The sequence below is a fragment of the Cherax quadricarinatus genome, chromosome 65, assembly GCF_038502225.1.
Source record: "Cherax quadricarinatus isolate ZL_2023a chromosome 65, ASM3850222v1, whole genome shotgun sequence".
NCBI classification, from domain to species: domain Eukaryota; kingdom Metazoa; phylum Arthropoda; class Malacostraca; order Decapoda; family Parastacidae; genus Cherax; species Cherax quadricarinatus.
Window position 1 is genome coordinate 3,290,106 of NC_091356.1, and position 25,722 is coordinate 3,315,827.

A 25,722-nucleotide genomic window follows, 5' to 3' on the forward strand; every position below is an offset into this window, starting at 1 on the left:
CATAATAGAGAGATCATGTTCAAGCAGAGTATCCAGTACTACATTCATCATTGTTTCTCCATCATGGCCTGAAAGAGGAATGAATTTTATAAAGCGCTCTACAGGCTTACCACTGGAGTCGACAAAGAGAACAATGAATGTCAATTGATCTGTATGTGAAATATCTGGTGTTGAATCTACACTTAATGCAAAGTATTTTGCAGTTTTCACAGCTGCTATGATGTTATTGAGGACCTTCTTAGTCATCAGTTCAATAAATTCATTGCATATAGTAGATGACATGTAAGATACAGTGCCTCTTCCTGCATTCCCATCCGTGACACATGATTTGCTAAGAATGGATCGAATTGTGCTAACAGTTCTATGATCCCTAGGAAATTGCCATTGTTTTCCGAACCAAAAACCTCATTTTCTCCACGGAAAGCAAGTCCTCTTAGAGCTAAGAATTTTACAACAGCAACAACTCTTTCTAGAACTTTTCTCCAATAAGTGCGCTCTTTTTCAGTTTGATTTTCCAAATGAGAATCCAATAAGCCTTTTTTCTGTGCACGAAATACACTGGCTAAAATGCAGCTCCTGTGAGTGGTGCTGTTTTCATGTTCCTCGAAACGCTTGGAATTTTTCCAGTCATTGAACCCCTGTGTGAAGGTATTTTCTTTGGTAGAAAATAGCTTGCATGCTGAACAGTACACTTTTCCTGAGCTTTCAGAGTATACCATCCATGATTTTTTCACAGTTTCTGAATTTGCAAGCTTCCTATAAAACATAGATGACTTTAAACAACGACGACTTCCATCATCATAAATCCTTGCTGATTTTCTAAAGTCAATGTTCAGAGTTTGACTGAAGTTTTCTGCAATGAAAGCATCACGTAGAGAATCTGGGATTACATTTGGCCAGGAGGCAGGATCTTTTAAGACAAATCCTGTGGATGAAATGTCCGTTGAGACATAGAGAGGAGACACAAAAGAAGTAGATGCTGGCTGAGAAATAATGGAGGGAGGGCTTCCTGTATGATCTGACGTATCTGCAGATTCAACTGTACTGGTAACATCAGAAACTGTTTTCGTGAGCATGTCTGTGATCTTTCTGCAGCTTCCTACATCTTTCTTTTTCTGTTCTTCTTCTTGAATTTTCTTCTTTCTTTTCTGTGACCCACTCACATAAGAACGTCCAACATCACGTTCACGAGATGCCATAATGAGGATGTATCACTGTCTGTAATCATGCAAATACAAATTTTTCATTATCAATAATTATTAATTTTTTAATTATTATAATTTTTTTTTCTGTCAACTGGGGGGATATGGTCCTTGTAGCCCCCTTTCCTCTGGCTGCGCATCTAAAAATTCAAAACATTACCAGAAAGGAGTCATATACAGAACTTTTACCATAGATTAGGTTAGTGATTTGGGCTACGAATATTTTACTAATTCATCCTCCTTGATCTCCAATTTACTTAAACAGAAATCATACCGAGTCCAAGAACAATGCACAATAGTATTTATATTACCATTTTCATAACTAAACTAATCATTATGTTTTGCATGATATATGGCCTACCACCATAGATAAGGACATGAGAATTAAAGAATGCAGGGACAATTTTCAATTTCACCCATCCAACGATTTTCTGATGTGGCTTATGTGTTTCTGGGGAAATATGTAGTAAATTAATTGATGTTCTACATCACTTCCGTCGCAACTTGAAAACTAAGCATTTGCGACGGAAGTGATGTAGAACATCAATCAATTGAGATCTGTTATTGAAATGATAAAGACTTAAAGACAGGACAAAGTGCTTTTAAAACCTACAAACGGAAGTCAGTTTGCGTTTTTAGGTTTTTCTTTATAGTATTTTTACCAAAAATGCGTCTTTACTGGTCCATGCGTCTTTACTGGTCAAGTAACCCTATCAGGTACCTCCCTTAACATTTAGAGGCGAAAACAAACATTTATCCATACACATCAATGTCTATCACAACACTTCAGTTAATTTGTCACAGTACAAGTCTAGGTAACGTGTAATTACTACAGAAAATTGGAGAGGAATCTCCCATACTCACCCATTAGCGGGAAAACACAGCTGTTCCGATGTAAACAAAGGCGTGTTGAGTGTTGCCATCTATGGTTAGGTTTATTTATTTTTATTTTATTTTATTTCATTATTTATTTTTGTTTTGATTAATTTTTAAAAATCAATTTTACTCTCCAAACACTTGAACTTTTTGTGTAGGGACCCCTTTGCACTTGCACCATGTGCGCAGTCTTGGATGAGCCCCTGAACCCCTTGGACCGCGGGACCCCCAAATGCGCGGGGCCCTAGGCAAATGCCTAGTTTGCCTATGCGGTAATCCGGCCCTGCATAGAACATTAAGAGACACAGAGGTTTGTGGCCATCCTAGCCATCTACATGATGCGTCATTGCTACGTGGATGACATTCCGATCATAGTACCCATAAGGTTTATTACAGGAAATCTAGAAAAGGCTCCACACAGTAGAGCCTTCAAGAAAGATTGCCTTTGGAGATAAGTGTCAAGAAAAACTACCTTACCTGTGTAGAGAGAGTAACAAATTGTCTGTTGGTAGATCACAAATAGGAGATGACTATGTACTTCTACTCGAACCGTAACAAGGCTGAGCCTTTTTGTTTATGTCGAGAGCATTTAGGGTGCTTAACCTTCAGTAACTTAAGGGGTACTTACTTGCTCCTTAATTATAATTATCATGGGGGAGCGCTAAACCCGTAGGATTATGCAGTGCAGGTTGGGGGGGGGAGAATGGAAGGTATTCAGGCTTAATTCAGGGAACTGGAGCACAGATCCAATTCCCTAGATGAAGAGCCCCTCACCAGCGTCAAGGAACCTCCCTTGAGGGGTCTTGCCCCTCAAGAACGCGTGCACATATAGCCGGTATATACCAAATACTTCTTGTCTTCCCATTTCATCACTAACATGAGTATTCATACTTGTCGGTTTAGAAAACCAACAAGTTGAAGAATGAGACTTGTTCAACTTTTTGGAATGCTTATTGAGGAAAATTTCTCCAGTCAGTGGCTTCTTCAGTCCAATACAGAGAAGAGCGGTGGAAGCTGAGGAAGAGTTTGAGGTAATAGTCCCTCAGCCTAGAGTCGATTTATTGACTCCATGGAAAGAACACATCGACTCAAGGCTAAGGGACTAATTACCTCAAACTCTTCCTCTTACTCCACCATTTTCTGCACTGGACTGATGAAGCCACTGTGTGGCGAAACGTTTCCAGAATAAAGATACCCAGATGTTGCAACTGTGTCTCATTTATCAACTCGTCGGCACTGTAAACTATTATCATATTCACACTTGTCTTATTTACGCACCTTTGTCTTGCTGAGCCTGAGGTTGTGTTGACTGTGATGATGGCGCCATTTGCGGGATTTTACCAATTTCCGAATCTTTCTGCTTCACCTGGAAAAAAAACTGAATTGTTTTAAGGTTTGTTACCTGTCGTACCACTCTATAAATTATTTTAAATTATATATAATTTTTGACTTGCTCTTGGCGGTGGGTTGAAATAAGCACAGCATAAGACCTAAGTCCTCATCTTGTCGGTACTGTATGCCATTTATGTTCAGTAGACCTATTGCCAGTTCTAAGCCTATCCATCTAACACCATTCTCATTTATTTAACCCATCCTTAACGTTTTCCAAAGATTTTTCAAAAAATTTGCTGTGATAGCTCTGGCGTACCATCTGTCACTGCTGTCAAGCCAAACTTGACAGCTATTTGAACAGTTTCAGGGACTGGTTAGGTAAATGACTAGGAATAGTTGTGTTAGTTGAACCTACATGACACAACTCGCAAGTAGGAGAGAGAAGCTTATGACAACTTTTCTCTGTGACTTTGTAAATGGTCCAAGTCGGACCGAAGAGTTCAGCTCCATGGAGCTGAACTCTTCTCTAGGCTGAGGGACCACCTCAATTTTTTTTCTCCAAGGTTGATGGACTGATTACATCTTTATTTCACTACTACAACACCTGCTTCCTCTGTATTTGACTAAAGAAGCCTACTGCGTAGGCGAAACGTTTCATCAGTATACCTAACTATTGCACATTTATCCTAATCTTCAACCTTTCTATTTTATACCGATTTCAACAACAGATTTCTAGGATTTATATCAAGATTAATAAGTAACAAAACTTTCAAGGTTACATATTGCAATTCTGTGCTTGACTGGTAAGTCCTAATCAGACTACGAGACGCAACTCTCGTGACCAGAATACAGAATGTTTTGAGTTTTTTCTCATCATTAAAGACAAAATTTCCAGTTTCAGCAGTTTTCCTCTAGCATTTCACCCCTCCATGGAAGATGTGTTCATTTAATATCACATACCTACAAGTCCCTCCCAAGAACCTCATTGCTAGTAATCCCTTCCTTAAATCTCTTGTTAGAGCAACTGCTCAAGAAGAAATTTCTCACCTAGCTGGTAGTAATAAGTTATCACAAGTTATATTCACTGATGGATCTAAACAGGAGTCTTCTGGCAGGGCTGCATCTGCTCTTGTTGCCACCTCCCTAGTTAAGAACAATAATAAACTTGTGGAGTTAGGCATAAGAATTAACAACTGGGCGTCTACAATGCAAACTGAATTGTTTGCAATCCTAATGGCGCTAAAGCTAACCTATGACACACTGAGCTTGACTCTATCATCATTACTGATTCTATGTCATCATTGAAGGCTCTTGACTCATATAATGACTCCAACAACATGCTCATTGGGGAAGCCAGGTATAGATACTCAAAAATTAGGGACAAAGGAATTAATGTACAATTGCTATGGATCCCATCACACATTGGATTACTCCTGCATGATAAAGTTGATATGTTAGCCAAGAAGAGTACCCAGAAGGAGAATGTAGAATATAACTTTGGTATATCTGTGTCTAGCATTAGGAATAATATTAGGAGAGAAGTAAATAATGAAAATGATTGTTATAGGAATGCAGTTAGAAGCCTGAGTAGATCTATAACCCACTATGATAACATGGACGTAGATAAGTATGTTTATGGAGCAACTTGCAATGTGAACAGACTGACTGATGTTGTAGTGGCCAGGCTTAGGCTTGGTTACAAGTACTTCCGGCAGTTTGGGAGACACACAGATGATGATCAAACTAAATGTAAATTATGTGATCAGGCATATGGTCACTCTCTTGAGCACTATGTGCTTAATTGTCCACTTATTGAGGAATACAGAGACAGACAGTATAATAACCTATGTGACATGTCAAGATATCTTATTAATGAAAATAAGATACCAGATATACTAAGCAAATTTCCTAAATTTGCTTGTAACAGATAAGTGAACTAAAGATATGTAGATATAAATCCATATGTATTCCTGTTAACCCTTTGGGGCCTAGTTCCTAGGCCTTTTGTGTATCCATATGCTCTCGCGCTACCGTCCACAGGATGGATATGGGGTGCACAATAAACTAGCCACTTCGGTGGCAAAATCTAAATCTAACCTCTGAAGATAGATTGAGACGAGTGAATATAAAAATGGAATAAGACTCATGTGCAACAGTTAAGTATATTCCGAAACTTTTCGCCTACACAGGAGACTTCTTCAGTCAAGTTCAGAAGAGTTAGCAGAAGTAGTAGAGATGTAAAGAAGTAATCAGTCCATCACCCTTGAAGACTGTGATGACGTTAGACAGAGCTGAACCTTCATGTAGAGTAGAATGAGGAATGATGTGATGAAGGTGAACGAATAGAAGACAGATATAAATAAAAGGGTATATTAAGATAGTGCTGACTATAAACAAGAAAAACTAGAATTCAAGTACGTTATACAAAGATTTAGAAAGAACGTATATAGAAGAGCACTAATTTTGCATTAGAGTCATAGGAGAGTAAAACAAATGTTCAGGAGCATGACTGAAGTTATTACCTTAGGATAATTTAGCGATAGCTTATGTAAATATGTGAGGGAATATCTGGTAGTTAATGGGTTCTAACAAGCATAGGCCAGTAGGTCTACAACAGTGTACATCTATTCCTATGTTCTTAGTATAAATCTAGTCTGTTGACCTTATTACGGGCACTTAGCTAGTTCATTCTTGGCATAAGATTTTTGCTCACCAAAACACCCAAAGTTATCACATCCGGTATGATAGGGCAAGATAAGCCTTAAACGCATAGGTCTACCCACCGTGAATATTGCAGGGCTAGCCCTAGAGTTGCATCGCGGGTCAGCAAAGACATTTTTCTCATTTAAGCTAATTTATTAGACATCTCACACTTGAAGGAAGAACAAACAATATTTGAAGTGCTCGAGAGAAGACCTTAACATCGTTATTATATTGTAAATAGTGTATGTACAATTCCGTGACGTTGATAAGTAGAGCACAAGTGTAAAACTAGATGTTTATAGTGATACAATGTTTCGCCTGCGCTGTGGACTTCATCAGTTGGAGACAGTAGACGAAGTGAAGAGGTAGTTTGAGGTAATCAGTCCCTCAGCTTTGGCACGAAGCCAGAGACATTCCAAAGAGGTCACAGGGGAGTAGGTCATGCTATACGGCTCTTAGCAATAGAGTTGTTGAAGACTTACCCTGTACCAAGACACCATGGTGCTGCTGAGGGACTGATTACCGCAGAATACCTTTTCACTTCGTGTACTGTTTCCAGGCTTATAATTCATCAATGTATTCGACTGATGAAGCCTGCGAATCGTTTCATAATAGAAATGAAACAAAAAATTAGGGCACCCAAGGTAATGGAGGCAAATTTAATTAAAGGGGATCAAAATCCCTTTATCAGCACCATGGAAACCCCTTCCCCCTACTATAGGGATTTACATTAGGTACACAACACTGTACGATTACCTTTTACCCAACGATAATAACTTCTATACCTGTTTCTGCTGCCTCTATACTCTGTAGAAGCCTACTGTGTAGGCGAAACGTTTCAGAATAAAGATACCTAACTGTTGCACATGTGTTACTTATCACTTTATGGGTATTGTATACCATTATCATATTTAACTCATACCTCCAGTTGCTGAGGCGCTGTACGACCCCCGCGGGTGTCTTACAGCGCCTCAGGACTCAGAGGTTGCTGGGGAAGGACTGTGAGGGTGAGAACCCGACCACAGTACAAGGACAAAAAGGGAAAAATGAAAAAAAAATCGTATCAAATAAAAACAAGTCAAGTAGCAAAGATGAAAAAAAAAAATTCTCGATCAGAATGAAAGAAAAATGATAAATTGTATTAATTTTATTATTAATATTAACACATCGGCTGTCTCCCACCAAGGCAGGGTGGCCTGAAAAAGAAAATCTTTCATCATTTACTCCATCACTGTCTTGCCAGAGGCGCGGTTACACTACAGTTATAAAACTGCAACATTAACACTGTACTTCCCACCTCCAGGACTCAAGTCCGGCCTGCCGGTTTCCCTGAATTCCTTCATGTTACCTTGCTCACACTCCAACAGCACGTCAAGTCCTAAAAACTGTGTGTCCATTCACTCCTCTCTAACACGCTCCCGCATACTTGCTGGAAGTCCAACACCCTCGCACACAAAACCTCTTTTACCCCTTCCCCCCAACCTGAGATTATATATTTCGTACCGAATAGGTAAAACTTGCGGTTTTGGCTTAAACGAATAGTGCAAGCAAAAATTTGTGTATGAGATAATTTTGCAAAAATCATTCTGAACCTAAAGAAAAATAAACCCATTTCATTGTTTTTATTACGTTATTGTAAACTTGTCTAAAATATAGTTAGCTGGATTAGGCTAAATTAAATTTCGCTTGTTATAATTAGGTTAGGTAAGTTTTCTAAGATTCTTTTGGTGCAAAATTATTAAGTTTTACATTAACATAAATGAACAAAGTATATCTTTAAACGTATAAGAGAAAATTTTAGAAAGGACTTAATTTTAAATGAGTTGTTGCTAATTGACCAGTTTTTCCTACTCGGCACGACATATATATGAAGCAAAATTAAAAAGGTAATATAATGGCCACTCCATGGGAAAGTGGAAGATAATTCTTCCTCCGTAAGCCAAGAGGCGACTAAAATGCCGGGAACAAGGGTCACCTTACCTCAGTGGGATAACTGCCGGTTTGTTGAGAAAAGAAATAGTGGAAGAACTAGAAAAAAAAAAAACACTCGGATGGTGAGGATGTCTTCTAGTCTACTAATAAGTTGAAATATTTAGGTCCACTACGAGATATACACAGGGTATGTCCAGTGTCCAGTACCTTAGATCATCTGTCGGCAAACTCATACTCGAGACAGAAGCAAAAACAAGTTGCTTTAAGGACCTAGAGTCCTAGATTAAAGGTGATGGTCTCGCCTTACGAGACAAAGGGCAAGTTAGGCAGTTTTCGTATTCCACAAGAATCTGAGCCACTATTAACAATTCCTAATGAATCTGAGCCAATATCAGCGGTTGCTAATAAATATAAGGCATCCTTAGACCATCATGGTATGGGTGACCGAAGTCAAATCCTGTTTGGTGTCAGGGGAGCACTACAAGATTGAGTGAAGTAGGTCAGAAGTCACTATGTTAAGGATGAAAGTAATAGAAAGAAAATTAAAACCTCCGTATCACCAGGCGAACCACACCAGTGAGACTAGAAATCTGAATCATATATGGTGCAGACATCTCAGTTCTAGGATAATAGAGAAATTAGGCAAACAAACCTACTTACACTTGACCTAGTTAGTCTCTATCAAACACTACACCGCTCGCGGAATTAGATGTAATTAGGTTTGATATAAGGAGGGAGAGGCTTATTTATGTTTATTTACTACAAGTACATGTACAAGGTATACAGTCCTAGCTGATTAAAATACTTTTCGTCCATATCAAGATACTTCTCATAGTGGAAATTCACTGAGGCAGATAACCATTTATCCTCGGTCTGATATCTTGTGCAATGTTGCTGCGTTGCTAGCTTTGTGAACTAATCCGTTAAGGTCTATAAACAGTGAAAGGACGGTTTAGTTAAGAGCATATTATGAAACAGGACTTAAAACAACCTGGCTATAAGCAAAGAATCTTAGTGAGTAATCAAGTGTACCTGAGTGTAAATAACAGGCAAGTTGCCTTAAACCTCGTGATGTGATGCAATGTTAACCGTATTATTCGGCCCGAATGCATTCTGACAAAGAAGTGAATCTCTCGAAATGGTGTCCATTGTTCTTGTTAAAGTGATTGTCTAGAGCACTGGTACCCACCCTGTGTGCCGCGGGCCCCTGTGTGCCGCGGGCCCCTGTGTGCCGCGGGCCCCTGTGTGCCGCGGATCCCTGGGTGCCGCGGGCCCCTGTGTGCCGCGGACCCCTGTGTGCCGCGGGCCCCTGTGTGCTGCGGATCCCTGGGTGCCGCGGGCCCCTGTGTGCCGCGGGCCCCTGTGTGCCGCGGGCCCCTGTGTGCCGCGGGCCCCTGTGTGCCGCGGACCCCTGCGTGCCGCGGATCCCTGGGTGCCCGCGAAGCTTAACAAGTACTACTCCTTCAGCTACCGATTGACCCCAAATAACTGTACCTATAACTATAAAAAATCAGGAAGGGTAACCAGCTATATTTTGAAAAGAATGAGAATACAGCGTTCAGCTGGTGTTACTAGACGAGACCTTTCCTGTCGGTCAAGTTCTTGGTGGTACAAAAGGTTCAGAAAACCGACAAATTGAAGAATGACACTTGTTACACAAGCGTCTCATTCTTCAAGGTCTTTGTTACAAATAACATTTGAAATTTGATTCGGTTTAATCCGAAGAATTAGTTACCCAGCATAACCTAAAGTCATTATATCTGGCTTATATCCTGTGGGGTCCTTGTATAGTTTTCTCCCAGATGTATAAATCTACGTTTATATCCTCTCCCGTATGTATTTTTGCATTATATATGAATATATGGGATTCGATGCCCTCTGGAAGGTCATTTACATATATACGTATATACGATTATCTACAGAAAGCAAGGAAAATTTTCGAACTATAGATTTATTGTTTTTGGTTCATTAGCTCAGAGTAGTGGGATAACACCCATGTACGTAATCAGCGGTAGATGAACAGATGCAGGACATGCCTAGTGTTCCTGTTGATTCTAGGATCAAATCCAGGTTATTTAGATGTAAGCTGAAATCGCTACTATTCGATACACAAGCCATATTTTACCCAACTCTCAATGTGAACACGGGTGTGACCTAATGTGTTCGTATATCCCGGTATTTCTCTCAACACGGAGTAAAATTTCATAATATCGTGAACGTAACAGTGCGGTATGTGAGGCTGACTACCTGACCTGGACAGTAGAAGTGCGTCCTCCTTCACCGTCAAAGGCTAACTGCTTGCTAATCTTTCCTTCTGGGTCTCACAGCCTGCGTCTAGAATTGGTAGTGATCTTTTTTTGCAGTATTCAAATCAGTTATTTTTTCTACGTTGCTACGAAGTTAATTTCTGATTGTCTCTTGTTTGCTTGATGCTTATTTTGGTTTTAAAATCTTGTTTCGGATTTTTTTTTTTTTGACGAGGACTAAAAAATCACCGGACCATAACATTCCCCTAACAGCGGGGATGTTATAGTTCAGTGATTTATTATAGCCTTAATTTTTAAAGGGGTGGTCCTGTAAGCCACCAGAAGGCCTTAATCAGATGAACAAAAGCTCCAGTGGCGGGTCATTATATAACAGACCCACGTCAGGAAATATTTGCCATGTTTCCTGACGACTCTTCTTACCTAGATTAAGCTCACGACGTACTAGAAACACGCGAGAGGCGTAGGTAAGTCCCCTAACACCTGTTGCTACTGTTTACCTCGCAGTAAATAGATAAATATCTAGGGGTCAGTCGAATTTTGTGGTATTCGTCATAAAGAAGAGGATCTTAACACACCAATGATTGTAAGTCACATTTTTTTTCGGTTATTAAACCTCTGGGGTTAATAGGCCAAAGAGTCTTCCGCTTCACATGTACATAATATATATATACTCGTATTTTTTATGATGTGATGCAGGTTAATATTACATTTGTCGGACGATAGCCAGTGTAAGGCAGCAAATCGTGGTGTTGAAGGCGATATGTGCAGAATGTGCTTTAATTGTGACAGCGTATCGCTGTCACAATTATTTGTATTCTCCTTTATCTGTATTCTCCTCGTGTATATTTGGCCTCGCCAAGTATACACGAGGAGAATACAAATAAAGCAGTTAGGAGACTCCGAAACACAGGTTGAAAACAATGATAGTGTAAGAACTGTAAAAGAGATGGCGCTGAGAGAGGAACGGGCAGAGAAAAGAAATTTGTAGGTTCACTCATATCTAAAATAGTAGCCTTCCCTCCCCCCTCTCTCTTTCTCTCTCTCTCTCACAGACACACACACACAGACACACATGCATACACACAGACACACACACACAGACACACGCACAGACACACACACATACACACATACACACACACACACACACACACACACACACACCACACCACACATACTCTCAAATACCATCACACACAGTACCATAAAGGGTAATGCAGTCGAGTGATTAACTTGACTGAGGTAGCACTCCTTTACAGTTCCTCATTTTACTATAGTGAGCGATCATCACGTAACTTTTCCTTCCCCCCCCCCCATCACTTTCAAAATTACAGTCCTGCAGACTGACTTCTCTGAGTCTCTGTGTAGATACAAATTTACAATTCCAATAGCATCTTAGATCTTCACTCCATACTCAAAGAAAATATACTCCTTTTCGCTCCGGACATCTTCATTCCATGTTAAATTAAAGATCACAAGTGCAACTAATATGTTATTTTATTGTGCAACATTTCGCTGTCCAGGAGCTTTGTAAAGTCGTTACAAACAATACGGGGACACGGAATATATATATATATATATATATATATATATATATATATATATATATATATATATATATATATATATATATATATATATATATACACCTCATGTAATGTATATACCATCTTTATATTAACAATGTATCACTTAAATCTTTTGTACTGTATTATGCAATAAAATATATCTATTGGTAAAAAGAATGAAAAGATGGGGTGGTAGGGGAAGTGGAATATTCAAACGACTTCAGGAAGAAATCCAAATATTCTTCCTTGAAGCCTTTTTATCCACTTCTCCGAGGCTGTGGGTCCCACAATTTACACCAGAGTTGGACCCCATCTATATAGTGTGCGCGGCTATATCACGAGGTGATAAAGTATTCAAGAAAGAGTGATTGTAAGTTCGAAATTCGTAGTGGACAAGGAAGGGGAAAGGAACAAGAATAGTTTCAACCTCCCAAGGAGGAAGGAACAAGTAAAATATGGGGTGAACGTAACAAGGAAGAAATTAAGAGATGTCATTAAAGCAGAATTGGAAAATAAATGTACGTAATAAAAGGGGCGAGAATTAACTGAATTAGTCTTATTAGGCATCGCCAGAAGAGGACCTGTCGAATCTACCAAAGCATTTGCTCATCACCTCGTTCATCTTTCCCAAGAGATACATATATTGCCTTCCTTCCTTCGGGTCAACCCCTAGTGAGAGTTTACCTCACTAGATTTTACGTCTCACAACGTCCGCTTCGCACTTTACAAACTCATATCAACACCATTCGTGTGACAACCAACAGCAACTAAGCTTCAGTATACCATGTCCATACACAAATAACCCGCACATAAAAGAGAGAAGCTTACGACGACGTTTCGGTCCGACTTGGACCATTGACAAAGTCACACTAACAGAGGTTAGTTAGTTAAAGATTAGCCGGTATTCTCCCGGCCCGGGCCTTTTCCAAGTGGTGGCCCGGCCTTGGCTCCCTCTTTAGGGAGTGTCTGAGACCTAAGTCTCCCATGGGAGGAGGCACAAGTACCTCCTCTTCTTTGGGACCAACTGTCCCCAGGCCTAGCCACAAGCTAGGCCCCTCTGGTCTGTCATCCCCGCCTCATGGGGGCAAATGGGAATGACAGTCTTATGAGCTAAAGGCTCGGGCTCAGGCACCTACCCTACCCTAGAAGGGTTAGGCATGGTGTCGATCCCACTAACAGAGGTGGAGCAGGACGGCTATATATAGGCAGGAAGAGGTGGAGGTAGTAGTAGTAGTAGTAGTAGTAGTAGTAGTACAAGAATTGTATATAATACCGACAGGATGAAATGACACATGCACAACACCCGGGCATCCCCACCATGTCCATATTCTTCATTACTTCAACTCAACAGTACATTTCATAAACCTCTTCAATCATATTTGCCCCGAATGGATTTTATCTCTTGAATGGAATATTACAGACCCATCGCTAATTACCATTGCTGTTTATAAGGTAATGGAACATATGAAATGTCTGTTGTGGTACTCAGAAGCCTGAAATTTTCTCGCCCTATGTATCATCGGCTCCTTAATCCGCCTAGATACATACGTTGTCAATGCTCTACATAATTTTCATGCGATACCTCATTATTCCTCATCCTGTTCCTAGTTCTAGAGGTTAACTAGAACTCTGAAAGACAGCATAAACGTAAATAAGTCATATCTCCACAGGATATATTGATTATGTATGATTCCAGGTGAATAGAGTGTGACCTGACACCACTGTTTCTTGAGTGCAGTTAGGAAGCGTCAGTGTCTTAACTGCTAGTAAAGACAGCAGCGTCGACCTACGAACACTAGTTGCACAAACAAATTAAACTAGGGAGTCTGAGGTCAGAATTGTCTAGTATTTTAGCAAAATTCGTTTTACATACTTTTTATGCTCGCCAAATATGTAATGACCTTAGAATGAAATATTATACATTAAATAGTTACAAGACACAGGTGCTATCATTGCTTATAATACAGTCTATGTATCGTGTATGTAATAATCATAATAATAATAATAATAATAATAATAATAATAATAATAATAATAATAATAATAATAATAATAATAATAAAAATAATAATAATAATAATATTTTTTTATTTCTACAAGTACATGACACAACTTCTACTGACCTAGCTGACATCAGTGACATAATATAGAAAGTCCCTGGATATGCACAGCATTTCGGGCAACTTAGATTAATTTTGTTCTCAGGATGCTACCCACACTAGTCGGCTAACACCCAGGTACCTACTTACTGCTAGGCGAACAGGGACAGCAGGTATCTTAAGGAAACACCCCAAATTTTTTCCACCAGTACCGGGGAATGAACTACGCACACTCAAGTGTGTGAGCTGCTTTACCAGTCGAGCTTCGAGATTTTTTGGAGCATCGCCACAATGTCCACACATTTCGCCTTTGGGAATTTTCAACATCCTCAGAATAACAATAATCTTGTACACTCATTAGCATAAATCTTCTTCATATATACATATTGTTTTCCTTGTTGTTTCTTAGTCTTATACATTACAAATCTGTTGTTCCTCAAGGTCCTGTCTTACGACCCTAAAATTTTCCTTCATCTCAAGGTTGATTTTCGCAACCAGGAAACCGGTTCTGGCACACCTCTGAGCAGAGTGTCTATCTCATGATTTGTAGAATCATGATTTGTAGAATCCACAAGGGATTCAGTGATTCACTAAGGGATTCAGTCATTCAGTGATTGTTCCAGTATTCAATTGATCACAATCTCAGTGCTCCACAATGACTCTGAGCTCCACAATGACTCTGAGCTCCACAATGGCTCTGAGCTCCACAATGACTCTGAGCTCCACAATGATTCTGAGCTCCACAATGATTCTGAGCTCCACATGCTCATTGCTCAGTAATGACTGTGAGCTCCACGAGCTCATTGCTCAATAAGGACTGTGAGCTCCACAAGCTCAGTGCTCCACGATGGCTCTAGGCTCCACAAGCTCAGTGCTCTACAATGACTCTAGGCTTCACAAGCTCAGTGCTATACAATGGCTCTGGGCTCCACAAGCTCATTGCTTAATAATGACTGTGAGCTCCACAAGCTCAGTGCTCCACAATGACTCTAGGCTCCACAAGCTCAGTGCTCCACAATGACTCTGAGCTCCACAACCCCAGTGCTCCACAATGACTCTGGGCTCCACAAGCTCAGTGTTCCACAATGACTCTAGGTTCCACAAGCTCAGTGCTCCACAATGACTCTAGGCTCCACAAACTCAGTGCTCCACAATGACTCTAGGCTCCACAAGGTCAGTACTCCACAATGACTCTAGGCTCCACAAGCTCAGTGCTCCATAATGGCTCTAGGCTCCACAAGCTCAGTGCTTCACAATGACTCTGGGCTCCGCAAGCTCAGTGCTTCACAATGACTCTGGGCTCCACAAGCTCAGTGCTCCACAATGACTCTGGGCTCCACAAGCTCAGTGCTTCACAATGACTCTGGGCTCCACAAGCTCAGTGCTCCACAATGACTCTGGGCTCCACAAGCTCAGTGCTTCACAATGACTCTGGGCTCCACAAGCTCAGTGCTTCACAATGACTCTGGGCTCCACAAGCTCAGTGCTTCACAATGATTCTGGGCTCCACAAGCTCAGTGCTCCACAATGATTCTGGACTCCACAAGCTCAGTGCTCCACAATGATTCTGGACTCCACAAGCTCAGTGCTCCACAATGATTCTGGGCTCCACAAGATGGTCGTATCAACCTACAAAAAACGTACAGTCATTCCCAAGTCAATTACTTTTTTTTGGTACCATGACCAAAATTCGCATTCACCAAGATTTCGACCACTTTTTTTTACCATAAGTTTTTTTTCAGACATGTGCTCTCAAAAAAGGACATTGGTATATGTATGTGATGTGTTAAACCAATGTGGGTTATTTAGTTCAAGTAGTAGTGAAGGCTCGATCCTCCGACCGCTAAGCACTAGAAAGTCTCGATTCCTAGTTGTTCTCGCCTTGCCAAGGAACGGACTAAAAGATGAACGACCACTATGATAGGGGTCGTCTTGTAGCTTTAAAAATTGGTTAGACAGGGACGCTTGGAGGCAAATATTTTTTTTGACTTTACGTGCTATTGGAGTGTATGCAAAGTTATATTTATGAAGGGATTCGGGGAAACCGGTTAGCCGGACTTGAATCCTGGAGGTGGGAAGTACAGTGCCTGCACTCTGAAGGAGGGGTAGAGATATGTTACAGTTTTTGAGCAGTGAATGATAATGGAAGTGTTTTTCTTTTTCGGGTCACCCTGCCTCGGTGGGAAACGGCCACTGTGTTAATTAAAAAAATGGGTTTGGTGTGAGGAGGACCATCCTAGCACGGGCCAGGACAGCTTCCACAACTTCATGGCTTAACCACTAGTCATGCCATAAGTGAGAAGGGTTGAATTCGACAGGAACTTGCTTAGCATGAACCAGTAGGCTTGCTGCAGTGCTCCTCAGTTCTTGCCTTCACGCTTCTACTAGTGGACACCGCCTCCTGCAACGCCTTCAGGATCTTCCACACCTCACCTTCGCCAGTATATAAGACCCCAGTCTCATGCTTCAGCTTCGCACTGTTCCAGATTATGAAACTTAACTCTTTCCCAGGCTGAGGGACTGACCACCTCAAACACAGTTCCTCAAGGTTGAGGGACTGATTATATCATATTTATATCTCCACTACTACTGTTTTTTCCTATTTACTTTTCTCTGTATCTGAGGAAGCCTAACGTGTAGGCGAAACGTTTTGAGAATAAAGATACCCAAATGCTGGACATGTGTCTTACTCATCAACTGATAATGTGTGGAAAAAAGACAGCCATGTACAGCTCAGGACATTTATTAGAGAAAACGTTTCGCCACGAGTGGCGAAATTTATTAAGATAATACATGGAATAATACAACATGGCAACGTACAGAATTAGATGAAGTGACAAAAGTGCAAAAAGATAGGTGTCATTGACAGCTGTGAGGACCTTGGAGTCAGGTATCATCAAGAGCTGTGAGGATCCTGGCGTCAGGTATCGTCGACAGTTGTGAAGACCCTGACATCAGGTATCATCAATAGTTGTGAAGACCTTGATGTCAGGTATCGTCGACAGCTGTGATAATGCTCTTCTCCAGACTGAGGGACTGACCACCTCAAACTTTAAGGGTGATGGACTGATTACATCGTCTTCTAGTATCTTCTGCTTCTATCAACTTTTCTGTACTTGACTGAAGAAGCCTACTGTGTAGGCGAAACGTTTCATAATAAAGGTACCTAACTGTTGCATATGTGTCTTACCTAACAGCTGTGATAATATAACATTACGCCTGAGCATTAAATTTACGAGTGGAATGGCAGTACTCAAGGTTCCCTGTTTTGTTAGGTAAGACACATATGCAACAGTTAGGTATCTTTATTTCGAAACGTTTCGCCTACACAGTAGGCTTCTTCAGTCGAGTACAGAAAAGTTGATAGAAGCAGAAGAGACTTGAAGACGATGTAATCAGTCCATCACCCTTAAAGTTTTGAGGTAGTCAGTCCCTCAGTCTGGAGAAGAGCATTGTTCCATAGTCTGAAACAATACGTTTCGAAATAAAGATACCTAACTGTTGCATATGTGTCTTACCTAACAATCTGTCGGTATTTTATACCATTTTAATGTTCCCTGTTTTGTTATACTGTATCGGGAGTCTGTATGAATGCAGCCTCCAAGCATAGTCTCCAGACCCTGTTGTTCTCTGTATCAATAAATTGTATTCACTAAAGTGAATGATTTTCTTTGCGTGAAATACACACCTTGTTAAAGCTGTGTATTTTACATGTGTATTTATGCAAGAAGACTGGCCAGTCTTCTTGCCTTTGCTCCAGATTCTCCTCCACCACGATGCTGTGAACACTAACTCCAAGACCGAGGGACTGATTACCTCATCTTTTGTATATAGTTCTACTGTCTTCCTATTATGTCCTAGAATCTGTATTGATAAAGCCACTGGATGGCGAAACGTCTACAATAAAGATATCCAGATGTTGCACATGTGTCTTAACTTTCATATTGTCGGTATTTTATACCTTTCTTGCACAACATAATTCACGAAAGCGAAATAACAAATGCAAAATTCGAATGATTAAAACTATTTTGCTGTTGCTAGGACCTGCCTTGCATGGGCCAGTAGACTTTCTGCAGTGTTCCTCCATTCTTACGTTCTTATGTTGCTCGTCACGCAAGAAGTGGTGAGGCTCAGTCGACTATCCGCTAAGCACAGGACAGATACGCTACCGAATTACAGAACATAAGAATGGAGGAACACTGCAGCAGGCCTCTTAGGCCACACAAGGCAGCCACTTCTCAGATTCAATGATTCCTACCCACTTGGCTAGCTGTTCCGAGAATATAATTGAGACAATGAAACACGAGAGTCAAGTTCATGGGAAGAGAAAGGTGAGCAAGAAATGTGTCAGGAACATGGGAAGAGAAAGGTTAGTAGGAAACAGTAAGAGACAGTATGTTAGGTAAAAGGATAAAAGTGAAACTAATGTGACATTTTATTTATTTATTTATTTATTTATTTATTTATTTATTTAGTAATTTAAGCATACATACAGAGGTACAAAAAATACAGGTAAGAGCAGCATGCCAAAGCCACTTATATGCATAGCATTACGGGCTGGTTTAATTTAACTTAAGATTAACTAAGCAATGATGAAATCAGTGATAAATCATTATTGTAAACAGATAACTATAAAGCACAAATGAGTATTACAAAGACAGGTCATATGGTTGCTTGCATTGTTGTACATTCAGTCGAATGGAGTATTCTGTTGGGTAGTGTATTTAAAAAAATAATAAAGTTAGATTGGGTCCTAGGTTTAACATTTGTGTGATATAATTGTGAGTAACATAAGGTTCAGTTATTCAGTATATATTTGGTTTTGAGTGAGTAAGTGATCTTTGAGAAGAGACTTGAATTTATAAACAGGTAGTGTTTCTTTTATATTTACAGGTAATGAATTCCAGATTTTAGGGCCTTTTATGTGCATTGAGTTTTTGCATAGCGTGAGATGGACACGAGGAACATCAAAGAGTGATCTGTGCCTTGTGTTATGGTCATGTGTTCTGTTGAGGTTGGCAAGATGTTTGAGGGGAGGGTTAATATCAGAGTTAAGTGTTCTATGTATGTAATAGGTGCAGTAATAAGTATGGATGTTTTGTATGGTGAGTAGGTTGAGTGTTTTGAATATTGGTGGAGTGTGTTGCCTGTAGTGAGAATTTGTTATCATTCTAACTGCAGGCTTTTGTTGGGTAATTAGTGGTCTGAGATGGTTAATTGTTGTTGAGCCCCATGCACAAATTCCATAGGTGAGATAGGGGTAAATAAGAGAGCGATAAAGGGCCAGGAGGGCTGACTGTGGAACATAGTACCGTATCTTCGATAGTATGCCTACAGTCTTGGAAATTTTCTTAGAAATTTGTTGTATATGTGTATGAAATTTGAGTCTATTATCGAGGTGGATTCCTAGGAATTTTCCCTCTGTTAGCTTTATGATAGGTGATCCGTTTATTGTTATGTTAAGCGGTACATCTGTAGCTCTGTTACCAAACTGAATGAAGTAGGTTTTGTCAATGTTTAGTGTAAGTTTGTTAGTCCTCATCCAGGTAGATATTTTCTGTAATTCGGTGTTTACAGTATTGGCTAGCGTGACTGGGCTCGGGTGAGAGAAGACGTATGTAGTGTCATCTGCAAAAAGTGTGGGTTTGAGTAATTGCGAAGCATTTGGTAGGTCATTTATGTATAGGAGAAAGAGAAGAGGGCCAAGGACACTTCCCTGTGGGACACCAACTGTAATTAGTTGTGCGGAAGAGCTTGCCCCATTTGCGTACACATATTGGCTTCTGTTGCTGAGGTAAGACTTGAGGTAGTTGAGGGAGTGCCCTCTAATACCATAGTGTGACAATTTTACGTGGAGCAAGTCATGGTCAACTGTATCAAAAGCTTTACGTAAGTCAATGAAGATCCCCAGTGGGACTTCTTTTTTCTCTATTGCAGTGTATATATGTTCTAGCATGTGTATAATAGCATCATTAGTATTTTTATTGGGCCTGAATCCAAATTGGCTGGGGTTGAGAATGTTTTGGGAGATGAGCTAGGAGTAGATTCGTTTATGAATTAATTTTTCGAAGATTTTTGAGAGAGGGTGTAAATTGGATATTGGCCTATAGTTATTCAACTCTGTTTGGTCTCCTCCTTTATGGATCGGGGTGACCCTTGCTATTTTGAGAACTGTAGGGAAGGTGGAGGATTCAATGGATTTGTTAAAGAGTGTTGCAATGATTGGTGATAGTACTTGTGACGCTTTTTTGTATATAAAGGGTGGTAAGGTATTTAAATCTCCTGTCTTGTTTTTCAGTGCGTTGATAATAAGGGAGACTTCGTATGGGTTAGTCGGAGCTAGGAACAGTGTGTTCGGGTAGTTGCCAGTGAGGTAGTCATTTAGTGGGGTATCTGAGCTTGGGATTTTATTGGCAAGGTTTTGACCTATAGTGGAGAAGAAATCATTGAGTCTGTTTGCTGTTTCTGTTGGTGGGAGTTGGGGTTCATCTGATTTTGCTAATTTTATTTCGCTATGTCGTGATATCTTTTTTGTTCCCAGAATTTCTGATAGGGTCTTCCAGGTCTTTTTTATATCACCTCGTAAGTTGGATAATCTGTTCTCATAATAAAATTTTTTGGCCCTTCTTATCAGGCTGGTTAGGATTGACGAGTAACGTTTTGTTTGGTCTCTGGTTATGTGACCCATTCTGTACTGTTTTTCATATCGGTGTTTTGTATTTATGGATTTGAGAATGCTGGGTGTTAGCCAGGGACTGTTCAGTCTCTTAGCTGTCATCTGTTTAGTTTTTTTTAGGGCAGTGCTTGTTATAAAGGTATTGGGTCTTTTTTAGAAAATTATTAAAACATTCGTCAGTATCTGTATAGATTTCTAGCTCAGTGTGCCAGTCAATGTTTGTTACTGCTGTTGTGAAGTTATTAATGGCTGCCTCATTGTGAAGTCTGAAGGTGACTTTAGTAGTGTCTTGGGGTATTTTACCAAGAGTTGTTATGAGGAAAGTAGGATAGTGGTCTGTGGTATTATCTGTTATTATGCCTGATTTTAAAGGGGATATGGTGTTGGTCCAGATGTGGTCAAGTAGGGAAACACTAGTCTCTGTAACTCTTGTAGGTTTTGTTACTGTTGGTAGCAACATGCAGTTACTCATTGTGTTTGAGAATTCAGTAACGTGTGGGTCCTGGTCTTGCAGGAGATTTATATTGAAGTCACCTGAGAGTAGTAAGTGATCTTTGTTCATGCGTGCATCAGTTATCATACTTCCTAGGTTTTGACTAAATTGGTTAATGTTTGACTGTGGAACTCTGTAGATGTTTATCACTGTGAGAGGTTTTTGTAGGTATTTGGATTTGAATTTAGCTATTATATATTCCCCATGTTCATCCCTTGTGCAAGTATTAGTGATACATTCTAGTTGGTCTGAGTAGTATATAGCAGTGCCACCCCCTTGTTGGTCTGGCCTACAGTTGTGTATGGCTGTGTAACCAGGAATGGCATAGACATCTGTAGTATCAGGCTTTAGCCAGGTTTCAGTTAGTGTAATGATGGACATATTGGCATGCAAGGAATTTAGTAATGCTAGGAGGTCTTCATAATGCTTGCTTAAAGATCTGATATTGTAGTTAAAGATAGTTATGTTGTTGTTAGCTCTGAGAAGTGCCTTTGATTGTTCTGCTGTGTAGTAATTACAGTAACTGTTTGAATAATTTAAGTCATTAAATAAGAGGTTGGTATCAGGATCAATGTTTGTAATCATAAGATTTGTAGTGAATCTATAGTTAGAATTAAGTAAAAAATAAAGTAAATATTCTAAAGCTAAAAAAAATAGCACCTGAATTATTTAACAAATGTAAAAATAATGAGCTAAGGTAGTTTTTTAAAGCTAAAATAAAGGAGACAATATAAAAGGGACTAAAATAATTTGTGGTGAACAAATAAAGTGATGATCAAATAATGGAGGTTGGGAATATGATAGTAGGTAGTACTTTAAAGGTAATTCTTTAAAGCTAGAGCGAAACGTTCCCACAATAAGAACATAAGAACATAAGAATGGAGGAACATTGCAGAAGGCCTACTGGCCCATGCGAGGCAGGTCCTTATCAAAACGACTACTGTGTTAGGTAAGACACATATGCAACAGTTAGGTATCTTTATTTTGAAACGTTTCGCCTACACAGTAGGCTTCTTCAGTCGAGTACAGAAAAGTTGATGGAAGCAGAAGAGACTTGAAGACGATGTAATCAGTCCATCACCCTTAAAGATTTGAGGTGGTCAGTCCCTCAGTCTGGAGAAGAGCATTGTTCCGAATTCTGAAACAATATGAAGTTGAAAGGACAGAATGGAGCCTTATATAGCGCCAGGAGGTGAGACGTAGGTCACTTTGGGAGGTTAGGTCCCTCTCAAATCCTGCCGTTCTCACTAGTAGAGGTTGTCGAAGTTGATTTCAGGTCTGTACCAAGATACCCTTGTGTCGCAGTGTCTGACAGATTGAACATTAAAATGGTATAAAATACCGACAGGATGTTAGGTAAGACACATATGCAACAGTTAGGTATCTTTATTTTGAAACGTTTCGCTTACACAGTAGGCTTCTTCAGTCGAGTACAGAAAAGTTGATAGAAGCAGAAGAGACTTGAAGACGATGTAATCAGTCCATCACCCTTAAAGATTTGAGGTGGTCAGTCCCTCAGTCTGGAGAAGAGCATTGTTCCGAATTCTGAAACAATATGAAGTTGAAAGGACAGAATGGAGCCTTATATAACGCCAGGAGGTGAGACGTAGGTCACTTTGGGAGGTCAGGTCCCTCTCAAATCCTGCCGTTCTCACTAGTAGAGGTTGTCGAAGTTGATTTCAGGTCTGTACCAAGATACCCTTGTGTCGTAGTGTCTGACAGATTGAACATTAAAATGGTATAAAATACCGACAGGATGTTAGGTAAGATACATATGCAACAGTTAGGTATCTTTATTTTGAAACGTTTCGCCTACACAGTAGGCTTCTTCAGTCCAGTACAGAAAAGTTGATGGAAGCAGAAGAGACTTGAAGACGATGTAATCAGTCCATCACCCTTAAAGATTTGAGGTGGTCAGTCCCTCAGTCTGGAGAAGAGCATTGTTCCGAATTCTGAAACAATATGAAGTTGAAAGGACAGAATGGAGCCTTATATAGCGCCAGGAGGTGAGACGTAGGTCACTTTGGGAGGTCAGGTCCCTCTCAAATCCTGCCGTTCTCACTAGTAGAGGTTGTCGAAGTTGATTTCAGGTCTGTTCCAAGATACCCTTGTGTCGCAGTGTCTGACAGATTGAACATTAAAATGGTATGAAATACCGACAGGATGTTAGGTAAGACACACATGCAACAGTTAGGTATCTTAATTTTGAAACGTTTCGCCTACACAGTAGACTTCTTCAGTCGAGTACAGAAAAGTTGATGGAAGCAGAAGAGACTTGAAGACGATGTAATCAGTCCATTACCCTTAAAGATTTGAGGTGGTCAGTCCCTCAGTCTGGAGAAGAGCATTGTCTCTTCTGCTTCCATCAACTTTTCTGTACTCGACTGAAGAAGCCTACTGTGTAGGCGAAACGTTTCAAAATAAAGATACCTAACTGTTGCATATGTGTCTTACCTAACATCCTGTCGGTATTTTATACCATTTTAATGTTCAATCTGTCAGACACTGCGACACAAGGGTATCTTGGTACAGACCTGAAATCAACTTCGACAACCTCTACTAGTGAGAACGGCAGGATTTGAGAGTGACCTGACCTCCCAAAGTGACCTACGTCTCACCTCCTGGCGCTATATAAGGCTCCATTCTGTCCTTTCAACTTCATATTGTTTCAGAATTCGGAACAATGCTCTTCTCCAGTCTGAGGGACTGACCACCTCAAATCTTTAAGGGTGATGGACTGATTACATGTCTTCAAGTCTCTTCTGCTTCCATCAACTTTTCTGTACTCGACTGAAGAAGCCTACTGTGTAGGCGAAACGTTTCAAAATAAAGATACCTAACTGTTGCATATGTGTCTTACCTAACATCCTGTCGGTATTTTATACCATTTTAATATTCAATCTGTCAGACACTGCGACACAAGGGTATCTTGGTACAGACCTGAAATCAACTTCGACAACCTCTACTAGTGAGAACGGCAGGATTTGAGAGGGACCTGACCTCCCAAAGTGACCTACGTCTCACCTCCTGGCGCTATATAAGGCTCCATTCTGTCCTTTCAACTTCATATTGTTTCAGAATTCGGAACAATGCTCTTCTCCAGACTGAGGGACTGACCACCTCAAATCTTTAAGGGTGATGGACTGATTACATGTCTTCAAGTCTCTTCTGCTTCCATCAACTTTTCTGTACTCGACTGAAGAAGCCTACTGTGTAGGCGAAACGTTTCAAAATAAAGATACCTAACTGTTGCATATGTGTCTTACCTAACATCCTGTCGGTATTTTATACCATTTTAATGTTCAATCTGTCAGACACTGCGACACAAGGGTATCTTGGTACAGACCTGAAATCAACTTCGACAACCTCTACTAGTGAGAACGGCAGGATTTGAGAGGGACCTGACCTCCCAAAGTGACCTACGTCTCATCTCCTGGCGCTATATAAGGCTCCATTCTGTCCATTCAACTTCATATTGTTTCAGAATTCGGAACAATGCTCTTCTCCAGACTGAGGGACTGACCACCTCAAATCTTTAAGGGTGATGGACTGATTACATGTCTTCAAGTCTCTTCTGCTTCCATCAACTTTTCTGTACTCGACTGAAGAAGCCTACTGTGTAGGCGAAACGTTTCAAAATAAAGATACCTAACTGTTGCATATGTGTCTTACCTAACATCCTGTCGGTATTTTATACCATTTTAATGTTCAATCTGTCAGACACTGCAACACAAGGGTATCTTGGTACAGACCTGAAATCAACTTCGACAACCTCTACTAGTGAGAACGGCAGGATTTGAGAGGGACCTGACCTCCCAAAGTGACCTACGTCTCACCTCCTGGCGCTATATAAGGCTCCATTCTCTCCTTTCAACTTCATATTGTTTCAGAATTCGGAACAATGCTCTTCTCCAGACTGAGGGACTGACCACCTCAAATCTTTAAGGGTGATGGACTGATTACATGTCTTCAAGTCTCATCTGCTTCCATCAACTTTTCTGTACTCGACTGAAGAAGCCTACTGTGTAGGCGAAACGTTTCAAAATAAAGATACCTAACTGTTGCATATGTGTCTTACCTAACATCCTGTCGGTATTTTATACCATTTTAATGTTCAATCTGTCAGACACTGCGACACAAGGGTATCTTGGTACAGACCTGAAATCAACTTCGACAACCTCTACTAGTGAGAACGGCAGGATTTGAGAGGGACCTGACCTCCCAAAGTGACCTACGTCTCACCTCCTGGCGCTATATAAGGCTCCATTCTGTCCTTTCAACTTCATATTGTTTCAGAATTCGGAACAATGCTCTTCTCCAGACTGAGGGACTGACCACCTCAAATCTTTAAGGGTGATGGACTGATTACATCGTCTTCAAGTCTCTTCTGCTTCCATCAACTTTTCTGTACTCGACTGAAGAAGCCTACTGTGTAGGCGAAACGTTTCAAAATAAAGATACCTAACTGTTGCATATGTGTCTTACCTAACATCCTGTCGGTATTTTATACCATTTTAATGTTCAATCTGTCAGACACTGCGACACAAGGGTATCTTGGTACAGACCTGAAATCA

The 25,722-nt window shown here is 40.3% G+C and overlaps 1 protein-coding gene across 6 annotated transcripts in view; it reads right to left on the bottom strand.

Annotated features, from left to right (window-relative positions):
• The window catches only part of LOC128705543 (very long chain fatty acid elongase 7-like), a 149,646-nt gene that overhangs the window by 31,837 nt on the left and 92,087 nt on the right, over positions 1-25,722 (bottom strand). For 4 of the 6 annotated variants that reach the window (XM_070098873.1, XM_070098876.1, XM_070098872.1 and 1 more), the window contains one exon: positions 3,357-3,444. In XM_070098873.1, coding sequence (XP_069954974.1) covers positions 3,357-3,444 — 88 coding nt within the window. Of the gene's footprint in view, positions 1-3,356; positions 3,445-10,292; positions 10,437-25,722 lie in introns of those variants that run through there. The other 2 variants (XM_070098874.1, XM_070098875.1) reach the window with 2 other exon arrangements.